Below are 25,917 nucleotides of genomic sequence, written 5' to 3'. Positions count from 1 at the left end.
ATACACACATATGGCCTTTGGGTAAGAAATGCCACTTGTAAATTGATAAGATGACAAATTGGTTCTTTTCCTCCTCTACAGTAGATTCAGACTTAGGAATATAGCACAGACTTTTATGTTTTTATAAGGGTTATACTATCAGTCAAGATTTTAATATTTTATATATTTTCCTGGGGTCTAATTTTGTACTTTTATCAAAGAAGTACATCCAAAGATTATGTCCTCAAGTAGATATTTAACTGAAAACTTTCTAAACAAAACTCTATTCTCTGATATCACACAATATCATTGTTTATCATCTGTGTCTTAGCAAACTACACAATCTTGTGTGCTTTATTTTAAAAATAATTCCTTGCTTTTTTTTCTTTGTAATGTAACTGTCTTTGCCAAGTGTCTGGATTCTCCAGATTTCTGCATTTTGAGAAAGGTGCAGCCTTTTAGGCTTATACTTGATTAAACTCTGGAGAGAAATACTGTGCCCATTTATTTTGTTGTGTGGTCAAAGATGCATTTGAGTGTGTTAGGGAAATTTTAAATAAATACGTTTTGATTTTTTCTCTCATTTCTTTTTGGCTAACTTAATTGTAAGTTGTGCAGATAATTTCTTAAATGAGACAATAGCAGAGAAGTTTAATACGGTAGTGTGAGCCTTGGTGTCAAGAACTCTGAGTTATAATTTCACATTGAGATCTAAGTTAAGTTCCCTCAGTAAAGAAGAAGGTTTCTGTCTCTTCCAGTGAGTAAGTCACAAAGTGTGACAAATGCCAACTGCCGTGAGAAAGAATGTAATGCAAGAGCTCTATAGAGCTCTGCAATGATACTAGTGCTGTTTGAACTTTCTCACTGGCATTTTTCTCACCTGCCATCTGTACCAACCTTATAAATCCACAGCAAATTATTGCTCATGTGGGAACTTTGATCTTCATTTTAAAGTAAATGCCCTGTAATTCCTCACCCTTTCAGATTAAACCGCCAAAAATGTTTTTCCAGGTTAATGACATTGCTTCATTTTCTTACCTTGACCTGTGCAGACTTTGAAGTTAGAGAGTATTAGGAGGGAGGGAGATTAGGTACTGAGATATACTGAGTACATGAAAATATGTATATCTGAAATAGTTTACCAAGTTTTCATAATCCCTGTCTTTAAAACAATGTATTTAGAAAAGTTGCATACAATCCAGTGATTATAAATTGAACTGTATTTTTAATGTCTTTTTTAAAGCTCCTGTTCTTAAATCCATTATTGTGAATCCTTTGATAAAATAAAAGTTCTTTTGTAATGCAGCTAACCTGCCACTATGTTATATTGTCATTTTTAAAATTAGGGAGTTTGGATATGTTTCTTAAAGCTCTCAGACTGCGTTCGAGAAGACAGAAAAAAGAAGGGACCATATGCACTTTTTGAATTTGCCCGTGGTCCTAGAGTTTGCTTTTGGAGCATGGTCCTGGCTTTAAACTACAAACTATAGCCATTTCTTTCATAACTACACATTTAAAAAGTATTTTTGAAAATGAATGGTGTTTTAAAATTGTGATTTTCAAGGAGGAAGGAGCATGCATAGTTGAAAAAAACCAGTGCTTTTAGTCACAATACTTACTTTGTTTTTCAGAATACATTAAAGGAATAGTTAAGATTTTAAAAAATATTTAATAGCAACATGTTTGGATTAAAAGAACTGAGCAACATTGCTGTATAAAAGGGCTTTCTCATTCTTGTAGTATTGTGGTGTTGTTATGTAAGAAGCCCAAGACTTACGACGAAGTGCCTAAGATATAGGCGTGGGTCTTAAAGGTTTCTTTTAAGCTCAGAAAAGCTGGAATTTTACGTTAGAAAGTCTCAACTTTTAGGGACTTGTGAATAAATAGTGTAGCTGTGCATTGTGAAGATAAGAACTCAGTTTTGTGTCAGAACTGATAGAGGACATAGGAGAGAGTCCCAGGACTGGCCTGGACCAAAACTATTTCTTTTATGCCTGTTCCTGTCCAGAGGTTCTACATATTGACAATAAAATTTTGCCTTAACTGACTTGGTTGCTGGTAAGCTTGCTTATTTAATGACAAGAAAGGGGTTTTAAAATTCTTATTATAGTGCTCCCTTCTTTTCATTGTTAAAACATTTTGCTTCAAAGTAGACATTAAAAGTTCAATGTAATGAAACGAAAATGAAAACCAAGGGGATTGGGTCATTTCGGGAGATTTGAATCATCAGGTAACAAATGGATTCCATCATAAGCAAATGTGAACTAATGAAAGCACAACAGAAGCTCTGAAGTTTGTGGAACATTCCACTAGACTGGTCGCATGAGAAAGAGGATGGGAGGGTCTAAAAATGGTTTAAAGAAAACATTTCTTCCTCTGAGCAGGAGGATAACGTACCAGAAGAAATATGGCAAAGCTTATTCTCTTTGGTACTTTCTGTTTATTACCTTGGAGAGAGAAGTTTGCTTTGTGGAAGTAGATTGCATGTTCCAGCCTAGTATCCAAAGATAATAGAATCAAAACTCTTAGTAGATTATGTGCATTGAATTTGGGACTAATAACCAATAAGTTTTTGAGCAATAGCAAAGCAATTTGTAGTTCGTGGCTATCTCAAAAGTATCTGTAAATTCTGCTCAAGCAGTTGTCTTTGGCTGTGATTTACTATTGAGTTTGGGCCCAAATTCTTCTCTTTATACAAATCATCAATTAAGCTTTACTAGTTACTGAAAGATCTGGAACATGGGTATGGAGCATGTCTTTGTTTCTGGAATTTTCACCCCTCTAGAGAAGCAAACATAGGCTGGTCCAGGATGTGAGGCATGAGACACAGGGCCTTTCATTCCACTAAGCCTAGGGCTTTTTTGATGGGTTGTTTGTTTGCATTAGCATCATTTCCTTACATTTTATTGTGGTTAATTAGCAAGAGTTTTATGAAGAATTCAGTAATACCGTTCTTATTCCAAAAATGGATCAACATAGCACAATTCAAAGTTATTGTGACCTGATTAATTTCAACATTTATAACACATTCAGCAACAAAGGAAAATAATCCAAGAATGATTTAACTTGAAAATTCAGACATTGAGTAATAAACATGTGGTACTAATGAACAAGAAAGTTGATAAAAGCAGGGTAGTTGGCTCTGAGGATGTTGTCTGTCGCTTGTCTCCGAAGAACATGAGATTAAGATTGTCACCACGAACCACAGACATTTATTAGATGCCTACTCAGCACTGTATCATATAGGTCTTTGTATCCCTGATGTCTAGGGATTATGGAGTCTGTGCATTGGGGGTGTAAGAAGTATAAAGTTCAGTTCCCACCTTCAAGCAATTTACTGTCAGATTGGGAAGGCTATACACATATAAAATGGTAAAGAATATTGTTCTTACAAATAACAGTTTTTTTTCTGCATTATGACCTTTTAAGTGGGTAATAATAAAGGGGAAGAAACTAAGTTGACAATAATGGCTATCAGAAATAAAGTTGCTGAAATGTTAAACTGCATTTCCCCAAGCAGCGTTGACCGAAGTGCAAAATCAGTGCATGCATTTTCTTGTTGCTAACTTTTTTCATGTATTGATCTGTTTTGCCCATTCCATTTTAGTCTCTAAATTGTGAGAACAGATAGAAATTAATGGAAGTGTAAAATCTGTGCATTTTTTAAAAAGTACATAAGTTACATTTTCTCTAATTTGTTTGCATAGAAGATCTTAGAAACATTAACTGTTCATTGGCCTTTGCACTCCTTCCAGTCTTTGGGATTAAAAATAAAACCTAAAGTACGTTTCACGTTTTGAGTGTGAAAAAGCTTTAGGATAGTAGGATAAACTGGATTATGGCTGGTGAATCTCCCTCTGACCTTTTTTCCTAGGTAGGCAGTGCCTACATTTGTATCAGGCATGGTTCTATGAAAGTACTTCACAAAGTTCATGGAATGATTTGTATTATCTTTTAATTCTATTTTTTCAGGAACTTTTTGAAGTACCCATGTATGTTCTGGATATTAATTATTTATCAGATATGTGATTTGCAGTATAGCTGATTTTTGTATGCTTTATCATTTATCCTTTGATTTTGCCAAATTCACTACTAGCTCTCAGAGGGTTTGTTTTGTAGAGTCCTTGAGATTTTCAATGTAGAATATCATGTCATCTGAAAATAGGAATAGTTTCTTCCTTTCCAGTCTATATGCTACTTAGCTCCTTTTCTTGCCCTATTGCACTGGCTGTAACTTTTAGCACTATTTTTTTATGTAAAAGTGGTGAGAAGGAGACATTCCTGCCTTTTTTCTGATCTGGGAGTAGGGGGGCAGGAAGCACTCATTCTCATGCCATTGTGATGTTAGCTGTAGGGCTTTTGTAGATGTTCTTTATCAAGTTGAGGGAGTTCCCCACCATTCATATTCTGAGAGTTTTTATCATGAATAGTTATTGGATTTTGTCAGGTGTATTTTTTGCATCAGTTGATGTGGTTGTGTGATTCTTCAAAACTGTTAATATGGTGGATAACATTAATTAGTTTTTAAATGCTGAATTAGTTGTGCATTCTTGGAATAAACCCTACTTGGTCATGATGTATAATTGTTTTTATGTACTGCTGAATTCTGTTTGCTATTATTTTGTTAAAGATTTTTTCATCTGTATTCATAAGTTACTGCTTTTTATTTTTGTGTTTTTGTTTTGTACTGTCTTTGTCTGGTTTGGATTCCTTTCTCTTTTATTTTGGATTATGTGGCATTGGTGTTAATTCTTTAAATGTTTGTTAGAATTCTCCATTGAAACTATCTGGGTTTGGGGATTTCTTTCTCTGAAGATTTTTAATTACAATTTTAATCTCCTCACTAGTTATTTTGGACTATTTACATTATCTCTTGCATATTGGGTGAGTTATGGCAGTTTGTATTTTTTGAGATTATTGTCTAAAAGTTCTCTTTTTTGCTAGGCTGTCTATCCCTTTCCTGATACTTTGGCTAGAGGGAGCCAGCCTTTCTTGGTACTTTTTTTGGGTCTGTGTGTGTTGGCTTTTTAGGTTTGCCAGTTGCTCTAGTATTTCATCTGGAATATACAAAGAAAAAGAAAACCTGGGGAGTTTACCAGTGTGTCACTCCTCAGGTCTCAGAGTCCCTAATTGGGCTGCCTGCTTCTCTCACCTTTCAGAGTCTTCTTAGGTTTGCTTTATATACAATGTGCAGGGTTTTCAGTTGTTCTTAGTGGCGAGAATAGGGAAAAGTGGGTCTGCTTCATCTTCCTGGAAGAAGCTTTCCTGTCTTAGGGTTTCTTAGTTTTAAAAAATCCAAAGAACTAATTTTTACTAGTTAGGAATGTATAAACTGTCACTTTTATTTTAGCTGTGTATTTCTGACTATACCGTGATATATATATTACACATATTACAGGTAGTTAATATGTGACAAGTAACTGAGAAAATCTACAGTTAATTTACTGCTTGGTGAAAATCTAACCTTATAAAATCTGATCCAAGTTTTATTAAAGACTTATTTGTATCATACTAATATTACTTACTATATTAACTTTCAGAGGGATTATAGCAGCCAGTTTTAGGTTTAAAAATTCAGAAAAGAAAACCACATTTTAAAAGAGTAAAGCTGTAATAACAAAGCACAATTGTAATATATGATACCACCATGACAGTCCCCTTACTCTTGAGGTTTTGATGTTTTTCAGTTGATGTTTAAGGGGCCATCAGTATCTATCTCCTTCCTTCTTTCTATCTCTCTGAACTATTGTTAATCTGTTGGTTTTTTAGTCTTCACAGATTCACTTTATCAAATTATAAATAAAATTAAATGGAAGTCTGCTAACTTCTAATACAAAAATAGTGAACCAAAATGTTACTGTGCCAAGATATAAAATGGCAACTGAGGTTATTTCGTGTGTTCTTATTTGCACTGTTTTAAGGTACACCTGAGTGTCACATTCCCTATTCTGAAGCCTTGGTGGAGGCAGAAATGAAAAATGGCCATATATATGTGGCAGTATGGGAGTTTTCTGCCACATTCTTGGTATTTTAATAATTCTGTCTTAGAGTATTATTTTTAAAGCCAAGTGGCAATAAAATGTTAATGTACCCTTAGATTCATGTGCTGATACACTATTTAAGGTTTTGTGTCTATCTGAGTACATGCTGAGGGTTTTGTGCACATCAGTATCTGTAGGTCCCACTCCCAGGTATTCTGATGGTTCTACAATCTATCCTGAGCAGTAGCATTTTTTAAGTCTTCTCAGGGATTGTTATATACAACCACGGTTGAGAATTGTTGCACTAGAATTTAGCTTATTATATTTAATCTGGCAGAGCTTTTTTCAGCTACCTCCTAGACTATTCATTTGTACTGAAGGATAGATGAGCCCCCAGAGGTGAGGCAGGTTCAAGCCGGCACTGCCCCAGGGACTCCTGTATGTTTCCAGCAGAAAGTGAGCCTGAGAGAACACAGTAGGCAGTGCCCTGACAGAGACCGCCCCATCTTTTCTACCCAGCCCTGGCCTACTGCAGCAAATGGTAAAGGCAGCAAAATATACATCTGACAAAGGATTAATATCCAGAATATATAAGGAACTCAAACAACTTTACAAGAAAAAAACAAGCAACCCAATTAAAAAATGGGCAAAAGAGCTAAGTAGGCATTTCTCTAAGGAAGATATACAAATGGCCAACAGACATATGAAAAAATGCTCAACATCACTCAGCATCTGGGAAATGCAAATCAAAACCACACTGAGATACCATCTAACCCCAGTTAGGATGGCTAAAATCCAAAAGACCCTGAACGATAAATGCTGGCGAGGTTGCGGAGAAAAAGGAACTCTCATACATTGTTGGTGGGACTGCAAAATGGTGCAGCCTCTATGGAAAATGGTATGGAGGTTCCTCAAACAATTGCAGATAGATCTACCATACGACCCAGCTATCCCACTGTTGGGAATATACCCAGAGGAATGGAAATCATCAAGTCGAAGGTATACCTGTTCCCCAATGTTCACTGCAGCACTCTTTACAATAGCCAAGAGTTGGAACCAGCCCAAATGTCCATCATCGGATGAGTGGATACGGAAAATGTGGTACATCTACACAATGGAATACTACTCAGCTATAAAAACGAATGAAATACTGCCATTTGCAACAACATGGATGGACCTTGAGAGAATTATATTAAGTGAAACGAGTCAGGCACAGGAAGAGAAATACCACATGTTCTCACTTACTGGTGGGAGCTAAAAATTAATATATAAATTCACACACACACACACACACACAAAAACCGGGGGGGAGGGAGAAGATATAACAACAATTACTTGAAGTTGATACGACAAGCAAACAGAGGGGACATTGGTGGGGGGGAGGGAGGAGGGAGGGAGGTTTTGGTGATGGGCAACAATAATCAGCCACAATGTATATCGACAAAATAAAATTAAAATAAATAAATAAATAAATAAAATGACTTAATACTGCAAAGAGAAAAAAAAAAAGAAATGGTAAAGGCAGCTCAAAAGTGAATGGTGTCTTTAAATAAAGACTCACGGGCAGAAGTGGGAATTCCTGATTGTTCTAAAAACTGTAGTACTTTGAGATTAACAGTAATAATAGCTGCTGCTGTCTTTAGCACCCACCTTGTGCAGGAAGCTTTGTATTTATTCTCCAACACTTTTACTCTCTAGACAGCTTCTTTTTATTTAAAAAAAGTATTACTAGAAATAACACATGACTGCTTATATGCTTGTTATTATTAAAAATCTGATATGGAAAGTGACAATCCTAAAATGCGTTCCAGTGACATGCACAGAGCACATGCATCCACTCCCCCTGTCTGCAGAGGTAAGCACTGTTCAAGTTTGGTAGGGAGGCTTTTGGACCTTTATCTTGTGTGTCTTTTTTTCAACTTTTAAATATATCATTTATTTAAACATTTTATGTCATTATGTAAATTAAATTATACTAGAATATTCTGTGGCTTTTTTTTATATTAAAATTAAGAAATCTTGAAAATCATTCCCAATTATTATATTAAAAACTTCCTCATTTAAAAAAAATTATATTTTAGAATAGTTGTAGATTTACAGAAAAATTACAAAGGCAGTGTAGAGCATCCTCATACACCCCACACCCGGTGTCCCCTATTGTTAATAGTTTACATTTTTCTCATTCTTTTTTTTTTTCCTTTTATTAATAGGCTTTATTTTTTTGAGCAGTTTTAGGTTTACTGAAAAATTGAGCAGAAAGTACAGAGTTCTTATATGCCCTCCAACACCCCACCCCCAGCCTCTGACATTAACATCTTGCATTGGTGGTGTACATTTGTTATCACTGATTAGCCAATATTGATCATTATTAACTGAAATGCATAGTTTACATTAGGATACATTCTTTGTGTTGTACATTCTATGGGTTTTAGCAAATGTATAATGTCATGTATGACATGTGTCATACAGAGTAGTTTCACTGGCCTAAAAATGTCCTGTGACCTACCTATTCATCCCTGTCATATAGAGTAGTTTCACTGGCCTAAAAATGTCCTGTGACCTACCTATTCATCCCTCCCTTACCGTCTTCATCCCCTGGCAACCATTGATCCTTTTACTGTCTACTTAGTTTTGCCTTTTCCAGAATGTCATATAGTTGGAAACAAACAGTATGTAGCCTTTTCAGATTGGCTTCTTTTTCTTAGCAATATGCATTTAAGTTTCCTCCATGTCTTCATGTCTTCTTATGGCTTGATAATACATTTTTTTCATCACTGCGTAATATTCCATTGTATGAATGTACCATATAGGTTATTTGCTCACCTGTTGAAGGACATTTAGATCGCTTCCATAGTAAGTCCCCCCTCCTCCCCTCCCCAGTTGGAAATTTTTTTCAATTTTTTTGCTATTACAAACAGTGCTACAACATACTTTTAAATATACATCCTTTTGCACACCTAACTAATATTTCTATAGGACAGATTTCTAAAAGTAGGATTGCTCTGACCAAGACAATGTGAATTTGCCTCCAGAAGGCAAATTGTACACCATAGTGTCCTATCCTCAGCTTCATATAGTATTTATCAAGCCTCCTGAGGCTTAGGAGAAAACTTTAGGCTGGACCTGAGGATTTGGAGATCAGACTTAAAGATGGTAATTGAATCCATGGGCATGGATGAAATTTCCTAGGGAGAAAGTGTAGAGCAGTAAGAGAGGATGACCTGGGACAGAACACTGCAACACCAGTACGTAGTGGTCAGGTAAAACAGGGAGAAGTCCATGAATGGAAAAGGACTGTCTGGAGGTGAGAGGAAAACCAGGATAAGTGGGGTCAGGAAAGCTGAAGGCGAAGTGGATTTCAAAGAGCAGGAAATGTCCTCTGTATTTACACTTTGCTGAGGGTGATGAAGACTGAAGAGTATCCATTGTGTTCAAGAACAAGGGGACCCTTTGATAAGGTCAAAATGAACAGAGTGGAGGTGACCGGGCCAAGATACACATTGAAGTAGATTGTGGAGTGTGTGGGAGGTGAGGAAGTGGCCATTAAATAAATACTGTGTAAAGAAAGAAGGAAAGTAGAGTAAGGTAACTAGAGGGTAAGTAGGGGGTCACATAGAATTTTGTCTATTTGTGCCAAATGGCACAGTCTCCAGCTTTTGGAAAAGTCAGTGAAAAGGAGCTAGTAGAAAATTTGATTACAGAAAATATTGTAATATACAGGGGTTATATAACGATTTGGCTGAGGCCAGGAATGGGGACGAGGATGGATTTTTGAATTGGGACTGTAAAGAAAGGAGGGGTTGGGAAGGTAGAGGTGGGGAGAGGGTGTCCTCTTCAGAGATTAGAGCATCCTAAACTTTCCAGCACATGGGGTTTATACTATTTCTACCACTAGATCCAATCTCCATAGCAAAACCAATACTATTATAAGAAAAATGAATTTGTATTTGCCCCTAAGGTCAATGCTGTAATTTCTAATTTGATTTTATATGCCAGGAAATTCTCAAAGGTATTGCTGCTTAAACATACTTTCAGAAGTCTTAATTTTCTTGGAAAGAGTCAAAGATCAACTAAGTGTCAAATTCGCTCTCTGGATTTGTATTGTGGCTACTTTTCATTGTATGTGGGAATTTGTCTTTGTGACCCTAAGAGGTATCAGTTTACCATCCTGGCTTTTGTGACCTGTCAAATATGGTGGAATGTAAAGCTATTGATTTAAAACAAAAAACTAATTTTATAGACTGAACATTATAGATCCTAAAATGAACTGATTCAATGTATTCATAATTTAAAATATTATCAGCTACTCATGTATTCACTTATATTAAATGTAATATTACCTTTTCCTTTTCCTCCCCCCGCCCCCCAGGACTCTACCTACTTAACATTTTTATTCCTATTTTGATAACTAAATTTCCAGATACTATGGAGCTAGTAAGGCTTTTTAACATTTCAGAAGAAAAGAAATTTAGAATATGAAAATACCTCCATATGCTGGAGTGATGGAACTGTGTCAGAACAAATTTTATCAAAGGAAAAAGTACAAATGCAATGTGTGGGTTCCAGAATACACACCAATGTGAGGGAATGTGGTAGGAGGCTGAAGACCAAACCTTAGCATTAGCATTTGTCAATTTTTTATTTTGAAATAATTTCAAATTTACAGATAATTTTCAAGAATAATGCAAGAAACTCATGCATACCCTTCACCCAGATTCCCCAGTTGTTAACATGTTACCAAATTTGCCTTATCATTTCCTCCTTTTCACTCTGTATATTTTTCTGAACCATTTGAGAAAAGTTGCAGATACATTATACTGTCGTCCTTAAACGTTTCAGTCTCTGTTGCCTGAAAACAAGGACACTTTCCTGCATAACCAGATACAGCCATCAAAACAAAAAAGTAGCATTGATTACTGTTTAATCTGTAGGCTCTATTCAGATGTCACAGATTTTCCCAGTAATGTCCTTTATAACACGAAACTGCATGCACACACACACAAGCTTACTTTCTTTGTTCCCTCTTTCAGAATGAGGGTTCATGTCAGGATCGCATGTTACATTTATTGAAACGTCTCTTTAGTCTCCTTTTATCTGGAATAGTACTGTAATATATCCTTGTCTTTCATTATCTTGACATTTTTGAAGAATACAGTCTAGTTACTTTGTAGAGTATCCCTTAATTTGTATTCATCAGATGTTTCTTCATAATGAGATTCAGGTTATATAGTTTTAGCAAGAATACCCTAGCAGTGATGCTGTGTTTTTATTGCATCATATCAGGAGACACACAACGTCAACTTGTCTTACTGCTTGCTAGTGGTGTGAATTTTTACTGCTTGGTCAAGTGATATGTGCCTGGTGTCTCCCTTATAAAATTAATAAGTGTTTTGTATGTGTTAGTAATTAATAAATAAATATTTTGTAGGAAAATAGCTTAACAATATAAATATCCTGTTGTATCAAACTTACATAGACTGGTTTTTACATCCATTGATGATTCTTGCCTCAATCGTTTCTTTCTGAGATGGCTGCCAAATGATGATTTTCTAATTCTGTCATTACTTCTACTTTTATTAGTTGGCATTCTACTGTAAGGAAGAGCAGTCCCTTCTCCCTGTCTGTCTGTTTATATTGGTGTGGACTCATGGAATCCTATTTTATTCAATGTGTTATAAATACCATTACTTTGTTATTTTGAATGCTCAAATTATCTCAGATTTGGCCAATTGGGGCCATTTCAAGGTGACTCCTGTATTCTTTTGACATGTCTCATCATTCTTTGAGCACTTCTTTACTTCCTGGCGCAAAATATTGCACACTCATCTTATACATTCCCTGACTGAGCTCTGCAAGTAGGCACTTCTCCAAGAAGCCCTAGTGCTTTTCGTGGAGAGTACTGCTTGGAAAACAAGATGTAGGCAGTAAGTGTGCTCATTGCTACTGGGGTTTCATTGCTTACACACACACACACACACACACACACACACACACACTCTCTCTCTCTCTCTCTCTCTCTCTCTCTCTCTCTCTCTCTCTCTCATATCTGTAGGTTTATACCAAAGTATAAAAACCATGAGTTTCCACCAGTGTACCTGATTCTAATCCAACATAACAGAGTTCTAGTCTTCTCCCTTTCCACACCTGAACCTCCCATCTCTAATAGAGAAATCTGGCTCCCATTTTTCTCATTGTATTTGTTTCTTTGCTCAGTTCCCTTGTATGTAACTAGTCTCTTGTGCATACAGGCCAGAAATGGCCCAATCCTGCCAGCCTGAACTCACGGACTGCCTCTTTGGCTCAGCCCCAGCACACAGCAGCAGTAGTGCAAACCCACTTCCCCTTTGTCATTGAAGAATTCTGTAATGGAATGCTTTGCTTGTTTTAATTTACATTTCTTTCTTTATATTGTTCTGTCAATTTTTAAAGGTAGCCTTTATTAAAAATTTATGGTGAAATAGGAAGTATTTAAGGTAGAGTATTTAGGGGTCAAAACACATCGAGCAGAAATTTGAGAGTGCTTATTCATCATCAGAAGAGAGTTTTTATTAGTATTTTACTTAGATAGCCAGTATTTACAAGTCTTATCAGCAGTGTATTGAGGTGGGAGTTAAAGTTAGTATGAGTTTTTGCATGCCATCTTGATCGCTCTTCCAGTTTCTGAGGCTGGGAAATCCAAAGTCCAAGGAACACATCAGGTGGTGGCGACAGTGACTCAGGGGTCTCACATTGCAAGATGGTGGAAGCAGAGAGAGAGAGCTGATTCATACAATTTGAATGTATGGTATGTGAATTATACACAGAAAAAGCTGTTATTAGATGACATTTTACTAATAAGTTTAAGTTTTTCCTAGTTTTTGTTTTTACCAAAGAATACTTTGAGTGAAATTACTAACAACAGTATTTCTTATAGAATATGAAAATGTTTAACGTGATTAGAGTCCCAAAGTAATTTCTGATCCTCCCACCAGACGGACTTGAATGAGTTGGTTGAGCTTAGCTATTTGCATCAAAACTACTATGCATTCTCTTGCCTGGCCCCTTTCTATCCAGTACAGAAAAGTTTCCTTTCACACACTCTCCTCACCTTTCCCATCCCCTCCCCTAAAATGATTAAAACGTTTGTAAGTATCTCCTGTCGCTTTAAAATGTTCTAAATCATACTTGACTCTGAATTTCCAGAGTTGAGGTTTTGTTGAGTATTTCTCCCTGTATCATACATTTGTGCAGAATTTCAAATTCTTCTGTTATATCAGTTTTGCCCAACTGTATTTAGCCATCTGCCATTTATACAAATTCTTCATGAGAAACTATAAAGTACATAACTTGTTTTCATATTTATGTAATAATGCTATAGTAATAAGTAATGATGTTAAGAAAAATAGACTGTTTCATCATTTTTTGGAAAGCCTAGAGGTTATAGTTTCTTTAAGAATAATAAATGAGTTAAGTCCCTGTAAAAAGGAGAAGTAAAGCTTTGATCTTTACATTTGTTTCCTTTGAAAAGCACCTGCAATGCACAGTCATCTCCTGTGAATAGAAAGTTGGGGGAAAATCAAGCAGTTGTTGCCCACCAGTGTTCTCCTTGAAGATTAAAATATCATAAAGTTGACAGCATATTTGTATCACTAGTGATCAAATGTTCATCTCAGAAAGGAGTTTGCAGAATTGCCTTTGTGGTTCATTTTATGAAGATAAATTGTGATACGTTTAGAGAAAGGAAAAATGGAAGACGTTCATGTTGGAACATATTTCTAAGACATCTCAATAAGCTGGCAGTTTTCCTTCGATGATAGCAAATGGTCTTTAATCTCAAAATGGCTTATCTTTCTGGTATCTTCAAGGTCCCCGCAAGAAGAGGCCTGTTGTGCTGTGTGGGTTTAGCTATGTAGATTTTTGTCTGTAAGCATTTATCAGGCAAGCAAGACAAAATGATTGTAAAAGGGTTTCGTGAGGATTGGGGATGCATTTTTTTCCTTTAGTAAATAAATCATAATTTGTTTTCAATATTTTAAGTAATCTGGTAAGATTTTTTTGTTTATGTTTTAAATTGGTTTTAATATTAATTATATAGAATGTGGTAAGAATGAGAATCTGCCTTCACTGAGAATGTGACTAAATGATAGTAAAACTGCAACAGACTGTTAATCCCAAAAAACAGCAGTGTATTTGTCTATAATAATAATAATCAGTGATTTCTGAAGTTAATATATTATACCCTCTGAAGAAGTGGTTTGATTTGATTTTCTGCCTTAATTTAAGGTATGGCTAGAATGTGATCCAAAATTCTGTATTTGAATATTTAAATGCATCTTATGAAATTGTTAAAGCACTGCTAACGTGGATGGGGGTTTGGTGAAATGAGGAAAATGTAGGAGCAAGGATTATGTAAGGGGCTGACATCATTCTCTGCTTTGTTTATTTCTGTTATTTCAGTTTTACAACAAGCATTACTTTTGTGATTGAAAAAGATGTAAAATAAAAAGTTAATGTGATTATTATCAAATATTCATGAATTTATTCATAACTAATTCCTAGACAAATTAAGTTACTTCAGTTTATTGAAATATCAAGTTTTATAAAAAATTTATAGTCCTTTATTTTTCTTAAACTATGTCTTGTTGATCTGTGTTCCCTTTTTCTTAAGAACTTGCGGTTTTAGATTGGTTTGTTTGGGTAGGCAGAATTCTAAGATATCAAAGTTTACATTCGAAATTTGGGTTGCAATTTAAGTTTTTTGGTGGGAAAAGATAAACTTTAGTACTACTTTTTAAAGGGAAGCAAATTTATTCATTTGTTTATATGTTAATATTAAGCCTTTCTTGGTTGAATAAATTAAATTATTCCTAGGAGAATGTGCAAATTAAGATTGAGTTGATGGGACTGCAGAATTATGTTGTAATCTTTCCTAGGTACTGAGGATTTTGTCAAATGGGAGAACCCAGTGTATTGGGCATTATGAACCCAGAGAAGCCGTTAGGTTTGAAGAGAGGTATTGGGAGAAACTTGACAGATGCTGCTATTTATAGAATGTGTGTCAGTGCCTTTTTTATAGTCAAAGTGTGATAAAGGGGAAGCTAAAGAATTTGGGACAATTAAGAAAATTAATTTGTATCAGTAAATTAATTTTGAAAAGTTTCTATTAAGTCTCAGCATACATAATCTGGTGAGTTGGTGATAGAATCAGTACATTATTTGGAATATTAAAAAACAATAATAAAAATAACCCCACAAGCTTCTGACATATTTGAACACTAAAACTAAATGTATTTGGATTTCGAAATGACTCAGAGACATTAACATTGAAGAGAATGAGGAGAAGAATTTAAAATTCATTACTACCACTTTTTTTGTAATTATTTGTATTGTTAAAAGTGAATAGCTTGGGCTGGCTAGTTAGCTCAGCTGGTTAGAGCATAGCCTTGTAACACCAAGGTCAAGGGTTCAGTTCCCTGTACCGGCCAGCCACTAAAAAAAAAAAAAAATGTGAATAGCTTGTTGATATCTATTTTATATGTGTATTATGTTTTTGACAACTTTGACCCAGAACAATTCTAGGCCTCAAAAGTATTTGGAGTTAAAAGAAATACTGAACTTGATTAATTTCTATGCCATAAGGCTCTCTGAAAATGCTACAGATTAATTAGAAGTTTGGGAGATTTATCGTATATATATGTTAGCCAATAGATATCAGTGGCATCACAAGCCAATTTGGAATTTAGTGACTGAAACTTAGATACTGGAATGTTCCCTCAAAATGTGATATGTACATAATAATAGAGCTTCTCATGTGATTTCAGTAAATAGAATTGAAATACATATTTTGACAGATGAAACAACAAAATTTCTCTTCTTTACAAGGAATACGCTTTAAAATAGTTGATGAAGGTTATACACAATGGTGGGGTTTTTCCCAGTCTTATATTTTAATTTTTGTATGTTGTACTAGAAAAAAAAATAAAATTAGAGGGTGGCATTTCATTCATTCTAGATAAAATAAGATGGCATACGAAAATAAGACGGCATTTCACATTTTTGTTTGCTAGGGTGTTCATTTATTGGACTCTTAAAGTGTGTCTGTCCTAAAATATTTTAGGATAAAGGCTTAAACTGTTAAACATTCTGCATATTTAAATGTACACATACATTAAAATTCCAATTTAAAAAAATCCAAACTTTCAGATTTAGAAAATTTTGTGTTATTTTGCCGATGTTCTTGCCTCTTTCCCTATTTGTCACTTATTCTGGTAAAGGATGAAGTTGCCTAGTAAATGCTAAATATTTTTCTTTGTTTTAAAGTACGTAGATTTTTCTGCTTCAGTTCAATAAAGTAATTTCTGAGAAACAACACAAAATGAGTATTTTGAAATTCATATGTGTATCAGAATCTAACCAGGAACACCAAAACAGCTTCATTATTTACAACAGAGAACATTTAATGCAGGGAATTGGTGATAACAGGCAGTAGTGTTGCTGAGAGCCAAGCAAGGCACAGAGAGGTGACCCAGGTACTAGTGACAGCAGTAAGCTACCATCAGCCCTGGACTGAAGAGCAAAAGAGGCCCAGGGGCACAGCTACCCAAAAGAAGCTAGAACTGCCAAGAAGAGCCAGGGAACAGAGGGGAGAGGTGCCCTCACTTCCCTCTCCTTGAGTTCCAGTCCCTTGTGATTGGCCGGACCCCGTTGGAGACCAGCTGAGCCAGCAGGAGGAGGGCCAGGAACAGCGCTGAGGGCGAGCAGCCCAAGATAAAACACCAGTGTTGAGGAGATCCCTTCCCTTGCCAGTTTATATCCTTCTTCACTTTGAGCTGCTTTGAATATGTTTCTAGACAGAGTGAAAGTTGAAAACTGTACTGGCTCTCGGGTCTGAGGCTGTGAGAGCTGGCCGGCGACCTTGGTGTTCCTTTCTCCATGTCCCTCCAGGTCTTCTCAGGCTGGGTTCTCAATGGGAAAATATGGTCATCTCTGCTAATAGTACACAATTAGCCTGGGTCCCCTGATACAAACCTCTAAACAGTCAGAGAATGGTAGTCCATTTTAGGATGCTCAACTCACTTTCTCCTAAAATAACTGAGATCAGCTAACCTCTGACATGAGTCCATACAATGCGATCTGTCCTTCTCTTTTAGATATCAGAGAAATAGTGTTACTTCTGTCTCTTCTGAAACTGATCTTGGCTGATTTATCCTGATTAATTAATATACAGTAGAAAAACAACATCGCCTGAGGAAGAATAAACATTTAGTATTTGTTGCTTCAATTACAAAATAATACACAATGTAATCTAACTTAAGTATTCAAAGAATAGATCTTTGTATGTTTAATTAAACATCCAATAAAATGTTTAATTAAATTTATAGTGAATCTACTGTGAAAAGTTGATCATTGGCTTTGAGAACTAGTTATAGAAGTTCATAGCTGGAAGACTCTGAGAAACCTCCTTAAACAATCCTATTTATAGAAAAGGAAGCTGGCATTCCTACTTTTCATTTTTAGAAGATCCACATTTAGAAAATAAATGCCTAAATCAACCTTAAAAACAAACATTTTTTAAATTATAAAAGCCATTCTTATTATAGAAAATCCAAAAATGAGTGTGTGTGTGTGTGTGCGCGCGCGCGCGCATATTTGTGTATCCCACAGTGTGAAAGTCTTCTGTAATCCTACCTGCAGAGATAGATTCCCTCATTTGTTCAGCAAATATTTATGGAGCTCCTACTGTATGCCCGGTATAGGTACTAGGGAAATATTAGTGGGAAAACAGTCAAAATCTTTATTCTCATAGCACTTGATTCCTAATGAAATGGAAACAGGAGATAAATATATGAGGGAGCTTCAAAATTATGGAAAGATTCATATTATCTTTTAGTTCTGTTTTTCCATGAACTTTTTGAAGTACCCTCATATTTTAAGTGTCTATTATTATTAGTTTCTATTACTTCTATTATATATTGTTGTTCCTAATCCTAACTATTACAGAGAATAGTGTTTCAATATCTACTGAAATGTACAATGTTTTTTATGATCGACTCAGCAAGTCTACTTCTAAGAATCATCCTACAGCTCTGGTTCTCAAGCCCAGCTGCGTATTGGAATCATCTGAGGAGCTTTTAGAAAATGCCAAAGCCTGGATCCCTGCCTCAGAGATCCTGATTTAAAAATTAGTCTGAATGGAACCTAAGCACAAATACGAAGGTCCTTCCAAAAGTTCATGGAAAGATTCATATTATGTTTTAATTCTATTTTTCCATGAACTTTTTGAATTATCCCTGTACTATTGGCTTAAACAAAATGGTTGGGGTTTTTTGTTTTTGTTTTTGTTTTAAATGTAAATATCTAGACATAGGCAGCCTAGGGCTGGTATGACAGTTTTGTTCCATGAAGTCCTCAGTTACCTAGGTTCCTACCAGCTTTTGTTTTTTGCTGAACCAAGGGTAAGCTCTTAACCTCAAGGTTAGGGTTACTGCCATGACATCTGTGTTCCAGGCAGCAGAAGGAGGGAAAGTTTGAAAAATGAAAGAGGCAAAAAGTATACGTCAGCCATCCTTTTGAGAAGATTCCTGGAAACTCGCACTGAACACTCCCACTTGTATCCCATTGGTCAGAACTTGGTCACCAGGCCATGCCAAGCTGCAAGGAAGGCTAGGAAACAAACTTTTTTCTGGGTGACTTGTGTGCCTGATAAAAACCAGGGGTTCTTTTATGTGAAAGACAGGAGGAACAATAGTCGCAGCATCCAGCAGTCTCTGCCATGTCTTCTGTAAAAGTTACCCTCCTACCAAAGAACACGAGTACATCTCGCTCAGACCTAGTCAGTCAGAACTGCTGGGTCAGCCAAAAGCTTCACTGCAGGGAATACTTCAGACAGTGTGTTGGCATGGGGAGAGGCAAAATACGTTTAAATCAGACTCAGGAAAAATGCTGGAGAGTTGTAAACTTTATCATGTATAAGAAAATAATAAAGGTGTAGGGGACCAATTTTTTAATTGCGTACAACTCTTTGTCTTTACTTGATGTTTTAGCTGTCATACTGCAGGGTGTTTATTACCTTTCAGTAAGGCATTGTTACTTATTTTTCGACATCCTTGAGTTAGTCTTAATGCTGCACACCCTCATTTGAACATAGTGATCAAAAAGGGCTTCTCAATACATAATTTTTATATTTCAAGTTGAGTATTTTGAAATTAGGAAATGAAAAGTAGTTTGATATGTGACTTTTTTATCGGTGTTTTTTGTTGTTGAAGTGGACGAAGGTCGCAGTAAGGAACCTGACCGATTGCAGGTGTTTCACAAGAAAGCCATCATGCCTTACGGTGTTTATAAGAAGCACCAGAGAGACCCGAGCGAGGAGGCCACCGTGCTGCAGTACGCAGGCCTGGTGGGCCAGGCGTGTTCCGAGAGGATGCTGCTGTTCAGAAGCTGAAGCCAGTGCAGCCCCTCCGCCTGGGCGTGCCTGCGCTGTGCCATGCTGTGTGGGCAACGTGTGCCGCGGGGCCTGTGCGGTACCTCTGCGGAAATACTCTGACCATCCACAAAGCAGACTTCCTGTTTTGACCAGCTATCGCTTTTCTGTATTTGTGAGAATCTCATGGTTAATATAAAGATTTTAAGAATATGTTATGACCTAGCTCCATAATTGGACTGTATCATTTTGGAGGTTTGTTTCTGGAGCAAAATATGCTAAACATCTCTTGTTAATATCTTGGAGAGTAAAATTAAGAAGTGAACCTAATCACAGTTGTGCTTTTTTTTGTTCTGTTAGAGAAATTAAAACTGTTTTCTCAGACCCATTTAACACATTAGTTTATGCTCACAAGCCTGAAGTATGGAGAAGGAGGTTGAAAGTCTGTTTCATCACTTAGAAAATGTCTTCTGAAGAGAACAAAACTGTGCTGTTACTCAATGCTCAATATTAAATTACTGCCAACATTATGTGATGTAGTTTAGTAGAGAACATGAAAAGAGTCTTGTGTTAGCATTAGGTGTGTCTGTTTGTCCAGATAGTCTTGTTCACGTCTGTTGTCTTGGCATAATTTTTTCTCCTAGAATAATTGTTACTAGTGCTCCCTTTTACTCTCAAAAGTATTTCAGTTTGGACAACAAAATATACAGTTACCCAAGTTATATATTATATTGTTTGCTGCATTCCTAAAAATATAAGTAATGGAGTTTTTTAAAGAAAAATGTTGGCTCCTGCCTTGATCTAAGCTTCATCCAAAAGAAATGGGCACTGATTTTTCACTCCTTGGAACTCAGGACACTTGGCTTTTGTTATTGATGAAATCAGTTAATATCTGACTACCTTCATAGCTGTGCCACAAATCACATTTAAGCAGGGATCATTCTGACCTCTGTGTTCCAGGGCAGAGTTGGAACAATCCATTTCTTGCCCTTTGATTTGAGAGTCGGGGAGGAGCTGCTGCCCTTCCCGATTGGGAGCAGAGGCTAGCCCTTTCTTTCCCTCCCACTTCTGATGTGGAGCCCTTTGCCCTTTCAGCAGATGTCTGCAGTCAAGGTGGCAGGCACTGTGCAGGGTAGGTATGAGGAGGAGAACCGGAAGTGCCCATTCTTAGTTACAGCCTAGTGGCATTGGAAACAGGATGCAGAGCAGAGGAGTACTATTTTCTCGTGCTCTTTTTCTCAGTCTGCTGCTGACAGTTGCTTGGCCACCGAGCCCTTGTTGGTCCCTGTTTTGCCCATTTTTCCGTTTTCTTGATTGATCTTTTTAAAAGCCATATTATAAAACTTAGTAGTTTGAATCCCACTACAGATTTTAAACTTTTCTCCAAAATGCACTGAATTTTGGTAAAATATTAGAAAATAACCTTCAGCTAGCTAGAATAAAAGGATGATAAAACATTGATTTTAAAAACCAAGTATTTACAAATTTAACATCCAAGAAAACTGTAGTTATTCACTCCGTGTGTGTGTGTCATACCTGCTGTGTGCCAAGTACTTGGCTAACCAGGGATAGAATGGGGGGCAAAGCTATTTTCTCTGGTCACAAGGATTTTACATTCTTCTGGAATTTTGACCTTCAAAATAATCTCCCGAAAGCATTTGAAAGAATCTTATTGAAACTGCCTCCAGAATCTATAGAATATTTTTTTCTTTTTCCCTCTAAAATGAAGACAGCTTCATTTTATTATTTTTATGGTTACAAAAATGATATTCACTGTAAGCAATTAAAACATTAAGAAAAGTACAAATAAGAATGTAAAAATAATCTGAAATCCTACCATACCCACACACACATAATTTTAATATTATTATGTTCTGCATACTATTTTGTTTCCTCAACAGTAAGTTATGGACATATCTGAAATTTGGGAGAGATTTCAAAATAAGATTTCAGAAAAGTGTGATAAGCAATGGGAATTATTAAAATAAGTAGGGTAGAGCCAGTTCTTGGTGCCCTTTGCATTTGGATGTCCATGTTGCTGTCATCAGCTACGTTACATTCTGCTTTCATAGTTGTGATTAGCAGTTCGAGTGGTATTCATAAAGATCACAACTCTTGACTATCAAATGAAGAGAAAACTTGAATTCGAACATCTTACCACAACTCTGAATTCTTCAGAATTCAGTTTTGGGTTCCTTCAGAGGAAAATGATTAGTTTTCCCTATTTGTCAACTGTGGTGCTGTCCCTGAGGGTGACATTCTAGGTTGTCTCCACTGAAACTTCAGAGTGACTCTTCTCCTGGGTTGCTATATTCATGCGTCTTTTTTTTTTTGAGAATAGTGTATTGATCCAGGTATTCACAGTGTCTTCAGAGGTCTCCTTTGTTCTTCTGAGCTCTAGCTGAGTGGATATTGATAGTCAAGGAGGGTGACTTTGTTAGTTGACTAGCAACCTTTCAAAGACAGTTTATCTTTTCTAGGTGGGAAGCTCTGCATTGCAATCTAAGTGTTGTAGTCCCCTTCTAATTTCAAGTGAATTCACACTTACCTCCCTGTCTTGGGAGCAGATATAATTTTGATTCCCCATGCTACTATATTTAAATTATTTCAGTTCTGTGAGATTTTCATTATATTATTTTTTTAATGTAATCTGAAGTACTTTTTTATATTATAAAAGATAGAGGCTATTACCAGATGAATATATTATTAATTTGATTGAAATTATTTAGATAAGAAATTATTACTGTTTATATTTGCTTTCAAATGGCTTATCCTATTTTTCCATCCACTTTGCAAATATGAGTTAACATTATCAGAATTATTATGTAAAAGAAACTTCGGATTTCTGAACAGTATATGGTTTGATTTTTATAGGCACTGTATTATTTCAATATGAGTAACGATGAGAAAGAATATGATGAAAAGTTAACTAAAATTTATCTATTGTTGTTAACCTAAAAAAAAAAGAAAAAGAGATGAAATGAAAACAGTTGGGGAATGTTTGAATTAGAAGTTATCCAAGTGTGTATTCTTTTCTAAAAGAAAACCTGTGACTGTAAGGCAAAACAAATTTTATTGCATGTTATATTTTTTGCTCTTGTATATGCCTTTTGAACAATCCATTTGATAAAGCTTGAGTGGAAAAAATAAAGCTGTTTCTATCTGCATTGGCTCTTGCTGGTCATTACTTAAAAGACATATGTTTTCATCTTTTAAATTCTTGAATACATTTCACCTGCAGTGAATATGTAGAAAACAGAAATATTGGCTATATGAATCATAAAATTTAATTTTCAGTAATTGGAGTTCCAGACCATTTAGTTACCTGAACCAAAGTATGTGGTGGAGATTCCTTTCTCACAAATTAATAGAGTAAAGTAAATGTCATGTTAAACAAAAAGTCTGGATTTTCACAAGATATGTTAAGGAATAGACTTTTTTCTTTATCCAAAGGGATTCAAAATTGGACTTACATAGCAAACTGAAATATAATTTCTCTTATAAAATTTAGTTAACAGGGAAATTTTCTAAAATATAAAGTAAAATGTGCTTTAATTGTTTATAATAGGGCTGGCTGGTTAGCTCAGTTGGTTAGAGTGTGATGCTGATAAAACCAAGGTCCAGGGTTCAATACCTGTACCAGTGTCAGCCACCAAAGGAGGAAAAAAAAAATTGTTCACAATAGTCCACAGTATATTTGTGGAATACATTTACTAGTGTTTTGTCTTCTTACAGTAACGAGGATTCTGGTAGATTAGTGATAAAATGAATCCTATTTCCAAGTGATTTAAATATTAGTTATAATTCCCACTGACATATTTTTCCTGAATGGAAATAGCTTTGTTGTTTTTATTATTCGAAGTGGACAGTGTTCATCAGAAAACACTTAGACAATATAGAAAAGAATACCAAAAAAATCTTCTGACAGATGTTTAGTTTTCTGGAGGTGTTGATACAACACATTTAAAAATAAACATTTTACTTTAAAAAAATAAATAAAAAATAAAAATCACTTTTAATCTCATCTCTACTACTACTGACTACTGTTCACATTTTGGCGTGTTATCCTCTCAGACTTTTTCTACATACATATATGTCTCATTTTTAAAGGCAAACAGAATTGTAACACGTACGTTTTGTAATTTTTTTCATCTATTGTGAACATCTTAATATATTGTGAACATGAAAATAAATGAAGAATGTAATCATTCTAATGCCTGCATAATATTCTACTATATTATCTTTTGGGAAAGAGGGCTTAAGACTTTGGCCTTTCCTTATTGGTAGTGGGAGTTATAATTGACCAGCACTAATAGTTTCTTAATAGTTCTTTGCAGCAGTACTTTACAAGACTGAATGTGTCTCCCCCCCCCCCCCCCCCCCCCCGGCCCCGTTCATATGTTGAAATCTTTATTCCCATTGTGATGGTATTAGATGGGGCCTTTGGGAGACGATTAGGTACCTTATAAAAAAGGCCTTGGAGAGGTTCCTTACTGCTTCCATCAGGTGCAGACACAGCTGGAAGGTGACATCTATGAGACAGGAAGCAGGCCCTCACCATACACCAAATCTGCCGGTGCCCCCATCTCGTACTTCCCAGACTCCAGAACTGTAAGAAATAAATTTCTGTTGTTTTTAAGCCACCTCGTCTATGGTATTCTGTTGTAGCAGCCCAGATGGACTAAGACACTTGGTAACATTTTTCTTATCCCTCGTTTCCCAGTTCCTTTTGCTTTTCACTGGACAGTAGGAATTTTCTCCTTCTCTGAAGTTTCAGGAAATTTGTAGCTTTTAAACCTTAGTGCTTCTCTTATTGTCCCTTCCACTAGATATTTTCTGGGAGATCTACACTACTGTTTTTACAATCTGCATACCTCCGAAATTTCCAATTAGAAATGTCTTATTTAAAAGCTTAAGGTATTTAAAACAAATTAAGCTGATTTATTGATTATAGAACAGAGTTCTTAGAAATGGGTTTACTGGAATGGATTGGTAACCATATCACTGTTATTAATTTAGCTAAGTTTTTTACTTTTTAAAATATATTGGCTGTTTATTTTGTGACAATCTAAGTACAATTGACTTTTTATATCCAGTTGGTTGTCACTTGGTCTCTTCAGTCCAGTCCTTTCCAGAAAATAATGTCCCATTAACTATTTCGGTTAGACCAAGAATTAAAGTTGCTGAATATATTTGTTTCCCAAATGTTAATTCTTTTAGAGCTTCTAAATAGCTTGCAGATATATATGTGGCTTGGTTTCCTCATCACATTGATCTGTGATAAGAAGCAATTTCAAACAAAAATAGTTTAAAAAAAAAAACTAGTATAGCACGTCTGACTGTTACATGGCACCTGTGATGACACTCAGAAGTGTTTTAATCACCTTAGGGAGGCATCCTTCACTTGTCTGGCATTCATAAAGCAGACTAGTACAAATATTTTTGTTTCTTTGATCATTAAAGTTTGATTAAATGCAGTATGAGAAAAAGTGGCTTTTAAAAATTTTATTTTTTTAATGTTGCAGGTTAGAGCCATTATAACAAAAAGACATAAATGTTGTACCTCCTAACTTGTATAATTCAACTGTGTGATTTTGGATTGGATTTCCTCTGAACCTTAATTTTTCATGCTTGTCAGTCTGCACCACGGTCTTAAAATCATTTAACATAGGCCTTTTAAAAATTTAATTAGTGTTAAATGAAAACTCATGAATACTTCATGAAGTCCAATTCATCACACTTTGTTAATTCAGTATTCAGTGAATCTGAATAGCATCTCTCAACTAGTGGAGCTTTTTGATCATGAAACAAAAAACCCCAGCATTTTAGGCTTGTGAATTCAGAGCTTAAGGCTTTTAGCTTAGTTTTATGTGGACTGTTCTACACACTTGTCCAGCATATTGTAAAATATTGAGAGTTGGCCAGACTGTAATTTGGAAGTTAACTATTGCTGATATGAGTTGACTTTTAAAGCAAAGATTGTGTGTATATATACATATATATATGTAGCAAGAGTATGTATGCTTGCTTAAAGCTCCCTAGTAACAGTATGCTTTAATCTCAGTTTTGATTCAAAGAATCAAATTGATAAAGGGTTTGGATTTATAAGACTGTGGTGTAGGAGTCACACAAACTGATAAAGCTGCCCTGTCCAATAAGGTAGGCATTAGCCACATGTGTCTATTAAATTAAATTTAAATTTAAAATTTAGTTCCTCAGTCTCATCTCAAGTGCTCAGTAGCTACATGTGGCCCGTGGCTACTGTTATCAGTTACCTAGGGCTGCCATAACACATTGTCACCACCTGGGTGGCTTAAAACAACAGGAATTTATTCTCTCACAGTTCAGAAGGGGAGAAGTCTGGATTCAAGGTGGTCTGCAGGGTCATGCTCTCTCTCTGAAGCATCCAGAGAGAATCCTGCTTGCCTTTTCCTAGCTTCTGCAGGGCGCTGGTGATCTTTCACATTCCTTGGCTCGCAGCTGCTTAACTTCCAATTTCTGCCTCCTTGTTCACATGGCCATCTTCTGTGTGGGTTTCTGTGTCGTCTCCTCATT

The 25,917-nt window shown here is 35.8% G+C and overlaps 1 protein-coding gene across 8 annotated transcripts in view; it reads left to right on the top strand.

Annotated features, from left to right (window-relative positions):
• Nucleotides 1-22,523, top strand: part of ATE1 (arginyltransferase 1) — a 168,837-nt gene extending 146,314 nt beyond the window's left edge. For all 8 annotated transcript variants that reach the window (XM_063102403.1, XM_063102404.1, XM_063102397.1 and 5 more), the window contains one exon: nt 19,205-22,523. In XM_063102403.1, coding sequence (XP_062958473.1) covers nt 19,205-19,383 — 179 coding nt within the window. In that variant the 3' untranslated portion in view covers nt 19,384-22,523. The remainder of the gene's footprint in view (nt 1-19,204) is intronic.
• Nucleotides 22,524-25,917: the final 3,394 nt, after the last annotated feature.

This window comes from Cynocephalus volans, chromosome 7, assembly GCF_027409185.1.
Source record: "Cynocephalus volans isolate mCynVol1 chromosome 7, mCynVol1.pri, whole genome shotgun sequence".
Lineage (NCBI taxonomy): Eukaryota > Metazoa > Chordata > Mammalia > Dermoptera > Cynocephalidae > Cynocephalus > Cynocephalus volans.
This window is presented reverse-complemented; position numbering and strand designations above follow the sequence as displayed.